This window comes from Platichthys flesus, chromosome 9 (genome assembly GCF_949316205.1).
Source record: "Platichthys flesus chromosome 9, fPlaFle2.1, whole genome shotgun sequence".
Classification (NCBI taxonomy): domain Eukaryota; kingdom Metazoa; phylum Chordata; class Actinopteri; order Pleuronectiformes; family Pleuronectidae; genus Platichthys; species Platichthys flesus.
In genome coordinates this window covers 17,065,248-17,080,262 of record NC_084953.1, presented here as the reverse complement: position 1 = coordinate 17,080,262, position 15,015 = coordinate 17,065,248, and the positions used below count along the sequence as shown (strand labels likewise).

Here is a 15,015-nt window from a genome sequence, read left to right as displayed (position 1 = left end):
ACTCCTCACTTTCCTGGTGATAACAAAAACAACAACAACTTATGTCTCAGTGCAGTTGAGTCCACTCTACCTCCGCCCTCGCCCCCTCCTCTCCCCTGTAATTGCCTCGACATGTGAAATGTGAATACCAAGTGGTCGGTGAATAATCAGACTTTCATTGGGCAGCGGTCACCTCTGGGCCCCTGTGTGCACGCTTTAGACCCCTCCCTCGGTGCGTCCCTGGCAGAGTCAGGGGCCCCTGTTGGATGACAGCGCGCAGCAGAGACCGACTTGTGTGTGATTCCCCCGCAGCAGCAGCAGCAGCAGCAGCAGCGTCGATGAGAAGCAGTGGAGAGGCTCCATTCTAACTGGATGGATTGGTATGGGGAGAAGCGGACCTCACACCACGGCTAAGCGGCACTTTTGGGACTGTGTAACGTTGACGATGGTCTTCCTCTCGCTGCTGTTTCGAGCAGGTAAGCTTCTCCGCTCTCCCTCCAATCCGTGCTCCCCCACTCCGCTCCCTGCATGCGAGCCGCCGCACTGCCCCGCAATGGAGGTGGAGTTGGCCAAACAACGGGAAAGTTAGTTCGCTGAAAGTTACATTAGTTTGGGAGGGGAGGGGGGGTTATCGAATGTGGCGAATGTGGGTTGTTTTTGCGTTGAAAGTGTAAAAATAATCGCCGCAAGTATCGCATCCATAGCGAGGGGGGGGGGGGGGGGACAAAGTCATGGAGCAGCGGAGTGTCCCAGCATCCAGCACTGCAGCGCCCGTACCGCCGCTAGCACGAGTTCACCCGCTCCGCCGTCTTTTCTCCGGACCACTTCACCGCTTTACCAAAACTCTAAACAACTCCACCGCTCCTTTCTGCCCCGGCCGCTAAAACCACGAACACGTTCGAACCACACATTCGTACACTGCGTGACCAGTTTGACTGAAGTCAGTTGGCTAGCTCCCCGTTAGCATAGCCAGCTAGCAACAGGCGTTCGGCAGCACCCGCAGTCACCGCAGCAGAAAAACACGGAGTTTGTTTTTCTTTAAAAAACACACAAAAAAAACTAGAGAAACACCACAAATGATACACCAAACGACCGCTTTCACTGTCCGCGTCCCGACTGGGGCGTGTTACTGCGGGGTTTAGTGGAGTTTGAGGCTGTGGAAAGTGGAGAGCTCGGTATTTCCCCCACTTCATGCTTCATTTATTAACTTTGTTAGCTACCATGCATGGGGGTCCTACTTTTTGGCCTCTGAACGTGTTGGTCTGCAGCCTGGGATCAGAAAGCAGGTTAAATCCCCACACTGCGGATCAGGAGGTTTATTTAACTCACAACATGGGCTCACCCACTAACAGGGTTCTCAGTTTTCTAACGGAGACACAGTTTGAGAGATTTTTCAATGAGGAGTTTCATTTCCAGCCTTTAAACTTGTGTTATCTCCGTTGAGGAATAAGTACAAAAAAAAGACCCATAAAACCCCACTTCCCTCAGCTTTATTATTCCCATACATTTTACATTATTCAATTATGATCACTTATTGTCACTGATGTTTGTTTGAGCATATGTTTAACATAGCAGTTTATCAGAAATCAAATAACAGAAGCAAAATAGTTTTTGACTTTCAAGTTTGTTTATTCAGACACAATCAGTGGAAAATGACAAATCATGCTTCAGTATCAGGTCGTTATAACCTGATAGTTAATGATCTATACTGATAACATGTATATTAAGATGATGAACAGCACCATTGGGAATCCTCTATGTCCTGCAGACCCCTGGTGGCCCCCAGGTTCCACTTTACTGTTGTTGTACTGTTGTAACGACATGTTGTTACCTAAGTTTCCTCTCAAACTTTTCATTTGAATATTTTCAAGTAGTCCGATGGTTGAAGCGTGCAAAAAACAGTTCCTGAAAAGCATTTATAAGTGAAAACTGCTACATTGTGCATACTAGCAGTGCTGTCTGTGTGGTCAGTTTATATTTCCCCTTCTCGGCTCTCTTGTTTCCTGCATGCTCCTCACATTGTTGGTTGGTAGCCCACTAAGTGCTGGAGCAAAAACACTCTTTATGTAGATGCATGGGTGTAGATGTCTGTACAGACAGTGATTGCTGCGAAGTGTCAATCCCAGCAGACGCGGGGGACCTCAGCGAGAGCCGGAGCCCTTGTTAGAATTTGGAGGAGGGATGCGAAATGCCTCTGACTTGACCTCTCCAACTCCATCTTAGTTTTCATCAGGACTGGTGTCGAAGTGCGGCAACTGTGAGGTGCATTAATCATCCGCCATGTGCCCTCAGTGCATCAGATGTAGGTGGGGGGGTGGGGGTGGGGGGGGGGGAGAGCGGATTCAAAAGTATTCATGTGCACCTGGTGTGAAATCTCCACACACTTATCTCGGTGTCTGCTGGGAGATTTTGATGGAGCTGTGGAGTAAACAGAAGAATCCCCTGTGGCAATAGAGGAGCAGTCTGTTGCCAGTGATCCAGTAGGGGTGATGTATGTGTTGTTGGATGCTGGCTGGTGTTGATCTGCTGTCTGGTGGAAATGGAAAATGAAATCCGTCCCCACTCAGCATGTGAGACATCCCACCCCAAAGTAACACACAGCTGAAATGAACTTGATGAATATCCTCACTCTTATTTCCCAGAGAAGTCACTTTTTTTTTTGTTGTATAATAAATATCCCACTTGTGAGTCATAACTTGGGCGAAAGCCGTGGATTAAGGTGAAACCACCCAAACAGTGCACGCTGCGTTCCTAGCCCCCACCCTTGTCCTGCTTCCAGTTTGGACCCCGAGTTGCTGAAGAAGCGTGACTCTTTGTGATAGTCCCCATGTGATCCTCTTGAAGTTAGCTGCCTCCACACACCGAGCCCCGCTGTGCCATGTAGTGTAACTTAATGGACTTCAATTACCTCAGCAACAGCCAAACCACATTCAACACCCTCAGGCAAACTAACACAGGTTGGTTTCCTCCTACAGCGAGGAAACGTGCTGTTTCTGTGAGGACTCGTTGGGGGAAATACGTTTTGACTGACTCTGGAGCACAGTGTGGAATCACGGCCTCATGAGCTCACACATTTTGGTTTTAATGGCTCTCCAGATTGAGCTAAACTTGATAGTGGAAAAGTTTTGACTCTGCTGCCTCGTGGACTGAGCTGAAGTAATATATCCACAAATGTCAGATGGACTTTAGATTCTTATTTGGATTGAACTTTGTTTTGGCTCAGACTGGTAGATTTGATCAGCGTCACGTTGGGGGGGGGGGGGGGACGACGACTAGAATCCTGCACAAATGTCACAGCATTGCAGAACCAAATGTTGATGTGAATTTATTTGTTTTTCAGCTCACTGCCAGCAGTGTCGAATCCAGCGCTGCAATGCGGAGTACGTGTCTTCTACCTCACCCTCTAGTGGTCTGCAGGAGGACGCGGCCATGGACCTGGACTACTGCATCGCCTTGCGGGCCTACGCTCTGTGCACCAGACGACAGGCGCGCAGCTGTAGGGGAGACTTAGTTTACCACTCGGCTGTCTTCCGCATTAAGGAGCTATTCTCTCAGCACAATTGCTCCAGCGACGGGCCCACGTCCTCCGCCAAGGTCCCCAGCACGTCCCGGCCGGCCGTGTCGGAGCTGTGCGACTATGAGAACCGGGTCCTTGTGTCGGGCTCTGCTGCTCAGAAGAAATACGCCCACTGTGGATTATTTGGAGACCCGCACCTACGGACTTTCCGAGACGAGTTTCAGACCTGCAAGGTGGAAGGGGCGTGGCCTCTGATCGATAACCGCTACCTGTCGGTGCAGGTGACCAATGTGCCCGTCGTCCTGGGCTCGAGTGCCACGGCAACCAGCAAGGTAAGGATGGGTTTAAAGTGGAGGTTCACAACTATTTTGGCTTGTGATTTCTAAACATTGAAGTCTACTTACAACCTCTGTCACAGTGTATTTTTTGGGAGGCATGAAGAGGTGAATCTATTCAGAATTCGACAAAACGAATGCAAAGAATATAGAAATAATCCCCAACACCACATAGGAAACCTCTAATTAAAAGGTGCAGTGACGTAAGCACACCATCTTACTAGGTGTCAGTTGTTAATATATGATTTAATGCTCTATAAGTTGTAATCTACCACTTTTGTCCTAACAACTACCTATATCCACATCAGAAATGAATGCTAGCACCACACTAAGTTTGATTCTAATGACCTTTTTATATGAGCACGCTGTTTTTTGAGTGCTAGCTCGCGAGCTCAAGCGTTGCCATAAAGTATCAAACATGTGAAGTTAATCGTCATTCCACGGTGCCTCTCGAGCCTCCAGCATTCCTCTTGTCTTGGAGCTCCTTCAGATCTGTGAGGGGAAAAGAGAGGAGGGGAGTCCTTCAGTGGTGTTGAATCACAGACATGCTTCAGCGCTCTACCTTTAACACATGGGTGGTCATATGGTAGTGATTAACGCTCGCTCAAACATTTTCCTCCACCGCCAGGATCTGGAATGTTTTTTTCACCCCTCTGGTCAAATAATTAACAGGGGCGCTTTCTGTGTAAATATGGAATAATGTGGAAAAATAAAGGAATAATTGGATCAGCAGCAAGGTTCTTTTTTTAATTCTGTTAATTAAAACTGCAAAATGTTCCCTCTCTAAAGTATTTTAATTTAGTTTATTATTGTTTTGAAAGTCTCAGCTGTAGATAAAGTTCACTTTACACTAAAAATAGTTCAAATAGGATGCTTTTATTTTAATTTAATTCATGGCTCTGGAATAATTATCAGGTAATTCTATTTACTTTACTAAACTAAATAAAAGTAATCTGAGTAATATTTTAAAGCAAAAGTTTTACAAAGGTGATTGCAGTCTAATCTGTAGAGTGTGTACAGTGCGTCTGTGCCAGCAGCCGCCCCGACCCATTGTGCTGTTGCAGTTGGTTTTAACAGCCAGATTTCAGACAGGAAATCATCCATCACGTACAGTATCCTTGTAAATGTAAATGTGCCCACAGTCACCGCTTTGTCAAGGTGTTTGGAAGAAACAGAGGTTAGGCCCCAATTTTTCAAAGCTCAGCTGGAATACAAATCACAGTCCGTCACTGAGTTAAAAAAAAGAAGAGAACTAGCACTCCTGGTGTTGGAGAAGTGATGGAAGATGCTTGGAGAATTGATGTGGTTATGAAACAGTTTGGTTTAATCCAGAACTCAAGGACAACCAGTGGACTCATCGCTGTTGTTTTTAGCCTTACTCATTTTTTGTATGTGTCAGAAGAACTGGGCGATAATAGAGACCAGGCTGTGTTTTATTGTAGTTTATGTGAGGACTTGTCTTTGGTTGGTTGCTAAGCAGAGAAACACTGTTAACATTCTCTTCTATACTTTGCTGTAATTATGAATTAATTGGCATTAATAGCATCAGAGGAAATCACAGGCAGTGTATAAAAAAACACTGAAGGCCATGAATACCAGCCTCAAGCTTTTTAAATGAGTGGTTTCCTGCTGCCACCGTGTGGTTGTAATGGATACTGCTCACGCTCAGGTTATTTTTAAGGGCCTCTTCTCTAAGTTTATCATTACAGTTAAGCGAGGCAGAAATTTAACTTATATATGGAAGAAGATTAGAATGGAAATGAAAACAAATGAACATGATAATTATACCAGATTTTGTGATTCTTTCCGTTTCAGATCACAGTTATCTTCAAGTCCTATCAAGGCTGTACAGATCAGAAGGTGTACCAGGCCACGACTGAGGACCTGCCTCTGGCTTTTCAGGACGGTTCCCGCAGCGGCGGCGGCGAGAGCGGCAGCCTCACCGTCGTAGAGCGAGGCGGCTCCGGAGTGGGCCGGCAGGTGAAGATTCAGGCCCGCTACATTGGCACTTCAATAATCATCCGGCGTGTAGGCAGCTACCTGACCTTCGCCATCCGCATGCCAGAGGACAAGCTGGACTTTTCGGACGAAAATAGCGGCCTGCAGCTCTGCCTGCACGGCTGCCCACGCAACGAGCTCATCAAGGAGCACAGGCTGGGCCGCCAGAGCCAGCAGCCCCGCCTGCAGGGCACCAACACGGAGCTGGGCCCTCTGCGGCCTCCACACCAGGTGTACACGGTGGAACGGGCCACGGCCAAGTGTAGAGAGACTCTGCAGGTGGAGGACGTGTACTTTCAGTCCTGCGTGTTTGACTTGCTGACCACTGGAGACCCAGAGTTCTCAATGGCAGCCTTCGGTGCTCTGGAGGATTTAAAGGCACTGCCGCCCAGTAAACTGAGGCAGAACTCCCCGAGGATTATTCGTCCTTACAACGGTGGGGTGTCGCACCCACCAGCGGCAGCCCCCCTGCTCTCACTCCTCCTCCTCACTCTGCTGCTTTTGTAAAAAATAAATATAAATGCTTATTAAAAAAAAAGCATGGAAGAACGTGGAAGCTTTACCAGCTTGAGGAAAGAGTGATTAGTGCTCAGACATTTTTTTGTTGAATTTCTGAATTGTTTTCTGTTTTTGTCATTTGAAGGATTTAACACTCAAAAAAATGACATTTTCTCCCATTTAACATTTCTGGTGGATTCATACACGGATCACATAATTTTGAAGAAAAACAAATTCGTACAGTCATGTTTACATCCTCACTATTCATTGCTTTAAATAGGTAAAACCATGTGTGCTGACCCTAAGGCGGATAACAGAAAGGAGTTTTTTTTGTAAATATTTCATTTTTATTGAGAAAATGTACAACCTCCAAACTCTCCACTATGTTTGGCTGCATATAACTCATGCATGAAATATAAGCTGTTGCAGAGCAAACGTGGCTTCTAGATCCTGTAATCCAGTAATATCAATAGCACTTACAGGTTTTAACAGCTGGTTTTGTGTATTTCAATGTTTCTTTGTCTAAGAGGCGTCTCAGAAACCAGCATGCTAAATACACAGGATCCAACAACTGTAAGGAAAAACTACCTATCCATAACATGTGTCCATATGATATTCTCAGCCGTTCTCATTTCCTCCTGTGAAACACTCCTCTTCAAGCTGTTTGGCTTCCAGTTTTTAAACCCCCACAAATCTTTATATAATAATATATTAAAAGAGTGTATATATGTGTTTAATATTGTGTACATTTGCCTGTGTATAGATGTTTTACCTGTAATATGTTTTAAAATTGGTTTTGTTTAGCAGGTTATTTTGAGACATGTTAAGAAAAGTAACTAATATGTGTTGTTGTGATGTATCTATAATTTTCTGTATTAAAGTGTTGGACACTCTGGACCAGGGGCCATTTTTTTCACATTTGCCTTATTCTTTTGCTGATTTTAAAGTTATTGTAGCATTAATATGAGTGTCTTCATTGTTTCTGGGTTAAATCATAAATCTGACATGAACTCCAGAGAATAGTAAAAAGTGAACTTCTCAGGAGCTCGCCATTCTCACATGAACAACACAGCGATATTCTCCACACAGACCCGTTCACAACAGCACATAAATCTGAGCATTCCGGTGAGTGGGGGTGCATCAGGCAGAGGCAGGATCCAACTCTAAACTCCACATCCGAGATCATGTGATTTTGTTTACAGCAGATTGACACCGGTGTCTGCTCTTCTCACCAAAAGCCGACTTGACATCTTGGTTTGGTGTCTACTACGTGTGTGGCTCTGCTTTTTCATTGATGTATATATATATATATATATATATATATATATATATATGCAGACATGCTCTGAACTACTGTTTTTAAATTTGACAGATGAATATATATACTCATCTGTCAAATGTAAAAACATCCACGTGCCAACTCGCTGGCAATGAATCCTGCGGATGATCTGCTGTGTTCTCACATCTCAGACATTAGTTTTTACTATATGGGGCTGGCAGGAGTTACTAGAGAGTCAGCAGGCTCTCACTGGGACATTTGCATTCTCAGTACGTAAAGGAGATTACCTGGTGTTCAGTGCATGTCTGCAAGCATCAGGTGACACACAAATATAAAACATATCTCAAAAAGCTGATATCACAGTTTGTGGCATTTCCTAACCCTGAGCCTGTAGCACCACTTGGGTCCTGGTGGGGTCCTCAGTCCACAGAGCGTGACAACTCGTTGTATACAGACAGGCTGGCTGTAGCTTCAGGAATCCACAGTATGTTCTCAGTCTCCTGTGTAAATGTTACCTCTGAGTGCTGAGCTGGCTGCTGCCTTTGCTTTTGTCTGCCAGAGCTCTGCACGGCTCCAAATAGGATTTAGTCTGTGGTTAACACCAGGTTAGAGTCAACAACAGCACCCGGTGCTAATCTGCACTGTGCCCTGAACAATGAGTGCAGGGATTGGAGAGAGGGATGTGATCAGCTGGTACTGCTGTCACAAATGCAACTGAGAAGGCTCCTTGTGAACACATTCAAATGTAATGCTCTATAATTAGTAGTTTAACCAGATTAATATTAAGACTCATTTTTAGCTTGAACTGAGTTTAAAGTAAAGCTGCGTGGTTTGGACTGATGACCCCAAAGTTAATAACCTCCTTTCTAACTTTAGGAGGAAGGTAGAGAAGGATGGAGAGAGGTGGAAGAAAAAGAGGAAGGTAGAGAGGGATGGACAAGATGAAAGAGATGTATGAAGGTAGAGAATGGTGGAGAGAGATGAAAAGAGATGGAGGAAGGTAGAGAGGGATGGAGAGAGGTGATGAGAGAGGGATGAAGGATGGACAGAATAATAGATATGGAGGGAGGTAGAGAGAGATAGAGAGAAGTGAAAAGATGAAGCTGATTGTGGACTGGAGGTAAAAACTCTTATTTTGGCAGTCAGCAGGGAAAAGTATATTTACTGAAGTACTAGTTTATGTGCAGTTTTAAGGTTCTTGTTCTTTATTTGAGTCTTTTCATTTTGTGTGACTATGATTTTTACTCGGTCAGATTTATCTCTAAGACATGGTTACTGGTCAGATTATGATTGGACATAAAAAAAAACTTATGACAAGACTTTAATGACTGATTGATTATCAAAATAGTAACAGATTATTTTCTTCTGATCACTCTAATAATCTCACAACCCCTCAGATTTTCCTTGTGACCCTTTGGTGGTTCCCATAAAATAATGCAACATTATCTGTGAAGATTTTCAGTCATCAAGGTCACGGCCTCTTCAGAGAGTGTAGAAGTGAATTAGTTGATAGTACAGTATCCTATATATACTTCTGAGAATGAACATACCCATGTAGTAGTGATCATCTGATGAAGTCATCTATAACAACTTATCAGTCACAGGTCACTTCACAAAAGAGCATAAGTACTTAGTAGTTTCAAGAAAGCTATAAAGGCTTCATGACTGTCACATCACTTTTAAATTAAAATTTGATCATTCATGCATTTATGTATACTTTAAAAGTTTTGTGTGGACTTGCTCACCGTCCTTTATTAAATCATTGAAAAAACAGGACCCAGGGAAGAGAGCTATTTTCCATTTTTCAGACTCATCTCAAACAAGGGCGATATGATCACTTTTAAATGGGCTCAAGTGTCATGTGTTTGGTCCTTTTCTCTATTTGTGTAACTGAATACTGGTGTTTGTATTTGTTATCAGTCTCAAGTGATGGATTTTATTCTTTCTTTTTTTTATTCTTTCTTACCAGATGTAGATCTTGCTAACTCCGGCATACTTACATTTTAAACTAATATTCATTAACCTTCTCTGTCCTTATCAAATAAAAACATACAAATAGAATGAATTATCAAATTACTTGTACTTTGGATTCCTGAAGTACATCTTTACAATATACTTAGGTACTTATACTGAAGTAAATAACCTGAAGAATTCTTCCAACTCTGGGCTCAATCCAGGGCCACGGAGTCATTAGCTCCGTGGCTCAGTGTTCTCCTGCATGTGCTTCACGGTCTTAAACAAACCTAAAACAAAAGCTTCTGGCCTCATCTGTCGAGCTGCAAACATCTGACAGCACTGTCAGCTGGCACCAGCATTATGATTTATTTCTGTGTGAGAGCTCTCTCCTCATCTGTTGAAAAGTGAAGAGCTTCTTGATAACTTCGGAACATTTAGAAACTCACAACGTAAAAAATATAAATAAAAATTGAGAATTTGTAAATGAGGAATGTGTCAGATGTTCCCAGACGGTGGAGGAGTTGTGTGAGGTTTGTTCAGAGCGCTTGTCCAGCCTCCCTGAGCCGTCCTGTCTTGACTTTCCCCTGTAAACAAGGACAATTACCAAGCTAATGAGTTGAGAGGGGGAAAAAAATGCGTGAGTGATTGATACTCTCTACGGGGAAATTAATTTGATATTAATAGAGCACTTGGCAAGATAAATAGATAGTGGTGTGTGAGTCCTCTCCTTGATTGATAATGGATAGATTGATGGCTGTCTTAATGCAAGATGTGCCTTAAATGAGGTGGCCTCCATGAGCAGAGACTTGATGATCAAGTGTTGGTAACAGTATGAGGCTGAATTCGTTTCACACCTGAAGTTAGACAGACGACTGGACGCCTCGGATGCAAATTACATGATAATAACGTATAAAAGTTATTATTGGAGATTAATGGTGATTTTATTATATTTAAAAAACATCTAAATTAGTTGTACTTTTGCAGTTTAGACTCTTACTCGTTGCTAAATGATGCATGAGATTGGAGCTCATTCAGCTGCTGGTCTGAGAAGGTGTTAGAGAACACAAGTGGCTGTTTAAATAATCAGCTCCGATCATTCCTGCCTGGTCTCCCATGATGCAAGAGACCAGGCTTTGATTGAAAAAACTACATTAATGATTGATGGATAATCAAAATTGTCATCGATTTAATTCTGTCAATCAGCTACTTGATTAATCCACTGATTGTTTCAGTTCTAATCCACTCTTATACCCTTCAGGTTTATCTTTTGACCCTTTGATCGGCCTCAACCACGAGGTCGGGAACCACTGAGCTAAAAAGGAAACGTGACTTACATGTTATCTGTGAAGATTGTCCAGTTGCCTACATGAAAACATACACGTCTGTCTTAATGCAACCTGTTCTGTGCCTTTATTATGTGGCCTTGATGAGCAGAGACTTGACAATCAAGTGTGGGGAGCATTATGAGGCTGAAATTCACTTTAGAGTCGATAGTTAATGTGTCACACCTGAAGTTGGAGAGACCACTGGAGGCCCCAGATGCAAATTTCATGATAACAACCTCAATAAAAGGGGATTACTAGTGATTTTCACATATTTAAAAAACATCTTAAATGCATTTTAGCAGTTTAGACTCTCACTCGGTGCTAAATGATGCATGAGATGGAAACTCGTTCAGCTGCTCTTCTGAGATTGTGTTTGCCTATGGCCTACAAGTGGCTCTTTAAAGGATCACCTGGCATCATTCCTGCATGTTCTCCACGACGCACAAGACCCTCTAACACCCTCCCCCCCCCCCACACACACACACTCCTGCTTAATGATGCACTCAGAGTCTGATTGTTGCGGTGAGCAGAAGACGTCCAGCATATACATACATTATACCCTGTTACACGGGTCAGTGCTGGAGAACAAAGAGCGAGAAGTTATTACTTTCTCACTCTGTGTGTGTCTGTTTTTGAGATGGCTCTATAGTGACAGCGATTACACAGCTATCTCATCCCGCAGGCTCTCTCATACCTGACCAGCTCAATCTCTCTGTGTCTCCTCAATAATCCGAGTGACAGCGAGCAACTCCACGCGTCTCACCCACTGGCTCACTGCAGAATGGGTATTGACCTACATATCAAATCATACGCTGCTGGATTCTGTGATGGAGGCCCGGCTGTGTGGGGAGGGTACCGCCGTGTGATAAGCAGGCCTATGATAGTAAACACGTTTCATCCCGTGGGTTCCTGCCTCCTCGTATATATTTTTTTTTTTCTTGGTTAAAATAGCACGTTTAAGGACAGAGTCTACACGCTCGGAGGTCCCTGCCTCTCTGCTACTGTAACAGTAGAGAACAGCTGGGAACACCTGGTTGTCTTGAGTGTGTATTTTTATTAACGAGCCCGTGTCACTAAACTTTTAACAAATGCCCCCCCGGCACCCCGGCGCCCTGAAAAACCCAGCTCGGAAATTAAGCATCTGCATCATAAATCTTGGAAAGTTACAATAATTTGCAATTCACTCCCTCATCAAAGGCAATATTACCCTAATTTATTATCTCCCTGCACGAGGGGCACGCAAAGGCCGTGGAGATAAGAGTTTATCAGGAGGGGGATTGATTTTCATTAACCGATTGTAATAAAGATGAACTGCCTGCCGTGCACGCTGACCAAGAGCCACACTTTATTGTAATTGGGACGATTTATTTCATGAGCCAGTGACTCTACCTTTTTGTGCCCCCCCCCCCCCCCCCTCTTCTTTTCTTTCATATCTGTCCCCTGCTCCTCAAAACGTGGAGTCGCAGCTGCCTCGCTTCTGCTGCGGCGCCGAGGGCTGCTGTAGGAAGGTGATAATTATAAGGTGTGCAGAGGCAAGTCAACACATCAGATTTAGCTCCTGGTACCAAATGAGTTCAACACCGATGCTTGATGTCTTCCTTCTATCTGGTCACAGCTCAGTGCTTCTCATGAGGATCATGTCATTAGTTCCTCACTGCCTCTGTGACGTCTGAACATTGAGAACGTCTGATGTTTATGTGCAGCGGTTTGGTTTTTATGTTCTCTTCTCATCTTTTTTTTTTTTTTTTTAAGATCCTGACACACACTAGCGGTCAAATGTTTTACTGCACCCCGAGTCTGGAAGCTAGGTCCAGTGAAGTAACCTTAAATGGTACAAAGGTGAACTCAGATGAATAAATTGGTTCATTTACAGTGTTTCTGCAGCAATGGGAGTTAATGAAGGTTCAAACAGTTCCTACCTCTACCGAATGCTTTGTGATGTCTATCAGAACAAGTGTCTGTCTGAAGGCAGAGCTGGAAGAACACGTCCCTACACCCTCTGATCTATAAGCAGGGCAACACAGAACTACACTGCATTGTTTGCTGAACGGTGAGAAAAAGACATTCAACACTTTTGGGGGGAATTCTGCAGCAACTTTTTGAGCATCCCAAGTTGGTTCATCTGCTGGATGTAGTTACAATTTAGTTTAACAAGAGGTTTCCTTGTTTTCAGAATCTCCTGTATGATTTCATTCCAGAAACACTGAGATGTGTGTGTGTGGGGGGGGTGGGTGATGGAGGGGAGGGGTCATGGAGCTGCTCTTGAACCTTTGACCAGGGGCCAGGAGTGTGTGTGTGTCGGTTGCCTCCCTGCAGCGGAGCAGCATCAGCTGACCTGCTAACTGCTGAAGCCCTCAGTCTTCACAGTGACAGATAATCTATATCATCATTCACACAGCAACACACAGGCTCCATATGAGGAGGAGATGGGAACGTTTTCACCACTGAAGCGTCCAGAAGCATAGGATGAATTGTTGGCTGCCCCAAATGCCTCAGTCCACAAGCAACTGCCGCAAATACCACAAATACCACATGTGAAAGATAAAGGCTTAGGGATGAGCAGGAGTGATTGGTTATTTTTTAAAGGGCCCTGACATCATCATCATCACTCGGCGTGGACGAGGCTTCAGTGATGGTTTCCAGGGTGACGAGCTGTAAGAGATTCACATCCTTCAACTGTCAAGGTCCTGTGGTCAGGGGAAGCATCTCCAAATGCAACAGCTCCCCCTGTCTGTGCACGGTGGTACAGCACCTCACTCAACATCATCAGTGCCACAAAACAAAACCAGTTTGAATTTTTATTGTAAAATTGGAAAAAAAGAAGAGAAAGAGAGAAAAGCCCCAATAAGCATTTTCATTTTGATACATATCTTTATCTTACCATAACCATAAAATAAAACAATAATTAAAGTGGCCAAATAAATAATCAAATAAATAAATAAAATAAATAAATAAATAAACATCAAGTTACATACTTGAATGAATAATTAAAATATAAAATTATTAAATCATTAATGATTAATATGAAGGAATCTAAGCAGCAAGTATTAAGAAATTTCAACGGGGGGGAAGTTTGGTTTCTCAGGCTAATACAGAACACATAGGTTATTTTTTTTGTCCAAAGTTTTTTTGTCTTTTATAAAAAGATACTGCTTTCCCTGTCAGTTAATCCATGCTGTACTGACGCTGCCACAAAAACAGGTGGCGCTCTCCTTTAGAAAGAAAAGAAAAAGAAAAGAAAACAATACAACCTGTAAACAGCATTTCTCCACCAGGTTTAAAAGAATAGTACTGAGATTCTTCTTTCCGGGTGCCGTGTGAATCGGCAAAGTCGACTTCACAGGCTCCTCGCTGCTGTTTATATGTTTTCGTACACTTTGTGCTGAGAAACCAGAACGTTAAGATCTTTATAAAGCGAAAACCCTCCCCGCCCCCGCCCACCCCCACCCACACTTCAAAAAACCTACCCCTATATTTACCCAAAGAAAGGTCCTGTGCTGATTTTCCATAATATACAGATTTCATATTTATAATAAGCTACTATCCTTAGCATTCAAACCAGTTAAAGTTAAAGAGTCATATTGATAATACGAGTAGTACCACCATCGCAATCTTTCACCCTCCCTGCCCCCCCCCCCCCCCCCCCCCGCTGAGCATGCTCTGAGATTGGGCACAATGGCAGGATGACGACCATTTGAAAATGATGCAAGTGAAAGTGAAAACAATGTAATGATGAATTGTTTCTTTTTTTGCATTAGGACTCTCAGTCATATCTCAAATTCCAGTACTTTCATTACTTTCCCCTTTCTTCCTGGACATGGCAGATACAGTGTGTATACTGTCGATAGGCTCATGTGCTACATACACAACCGCAAACTCATAAAGGTTAGAAACGGTCTCCGTCCACAGAACCTACACATTTGTGCTCAATCCAATTGCCTTCTCTTTTTTTTTTGGCAGAATGAAAACAACTCAACATCTTTCAAACTCATTAAATCTCAGCCACAGCTGGCATCTTTAATTTGCATTACCCAAGCTGTTGTGAAGGCCAAATTTAATTTGATGTTAATAATTTAAAAAACTCTCCAGCAGAAATCCCATAAGAAAAGATTTTGAGTGAGTTTATAA

General features: G+C 43.5%; 1 protein-coding gene across 1 annotated transcript; it reads left to right on the top strand.

The window, feature by feature from the left end:
- Positions 1–222: 222 nt before the first annotated feature.
- Positions 223–7,243, top strand: rgmd (RGM domain family, member D). The gene is made up of 3 exons (XM_062395966.1): positions 223–455; positions 3,320–3,828; positions 5,647–7,243. The coding sequence occupies exons 1-3, from the start codon at positions 362–364 to the stop codon at positions 6,334–6,336; spliced, it is 1,293 nt and encodes a 430-aa protein (XP_062251950.1). The 5' UTR covers positions 223–361; the 3' UTR covers positions 6,337–7,243.
- The last annotated feature ends 7,772 nt before the right edge of the window (positions 7,244–15,015 follow it).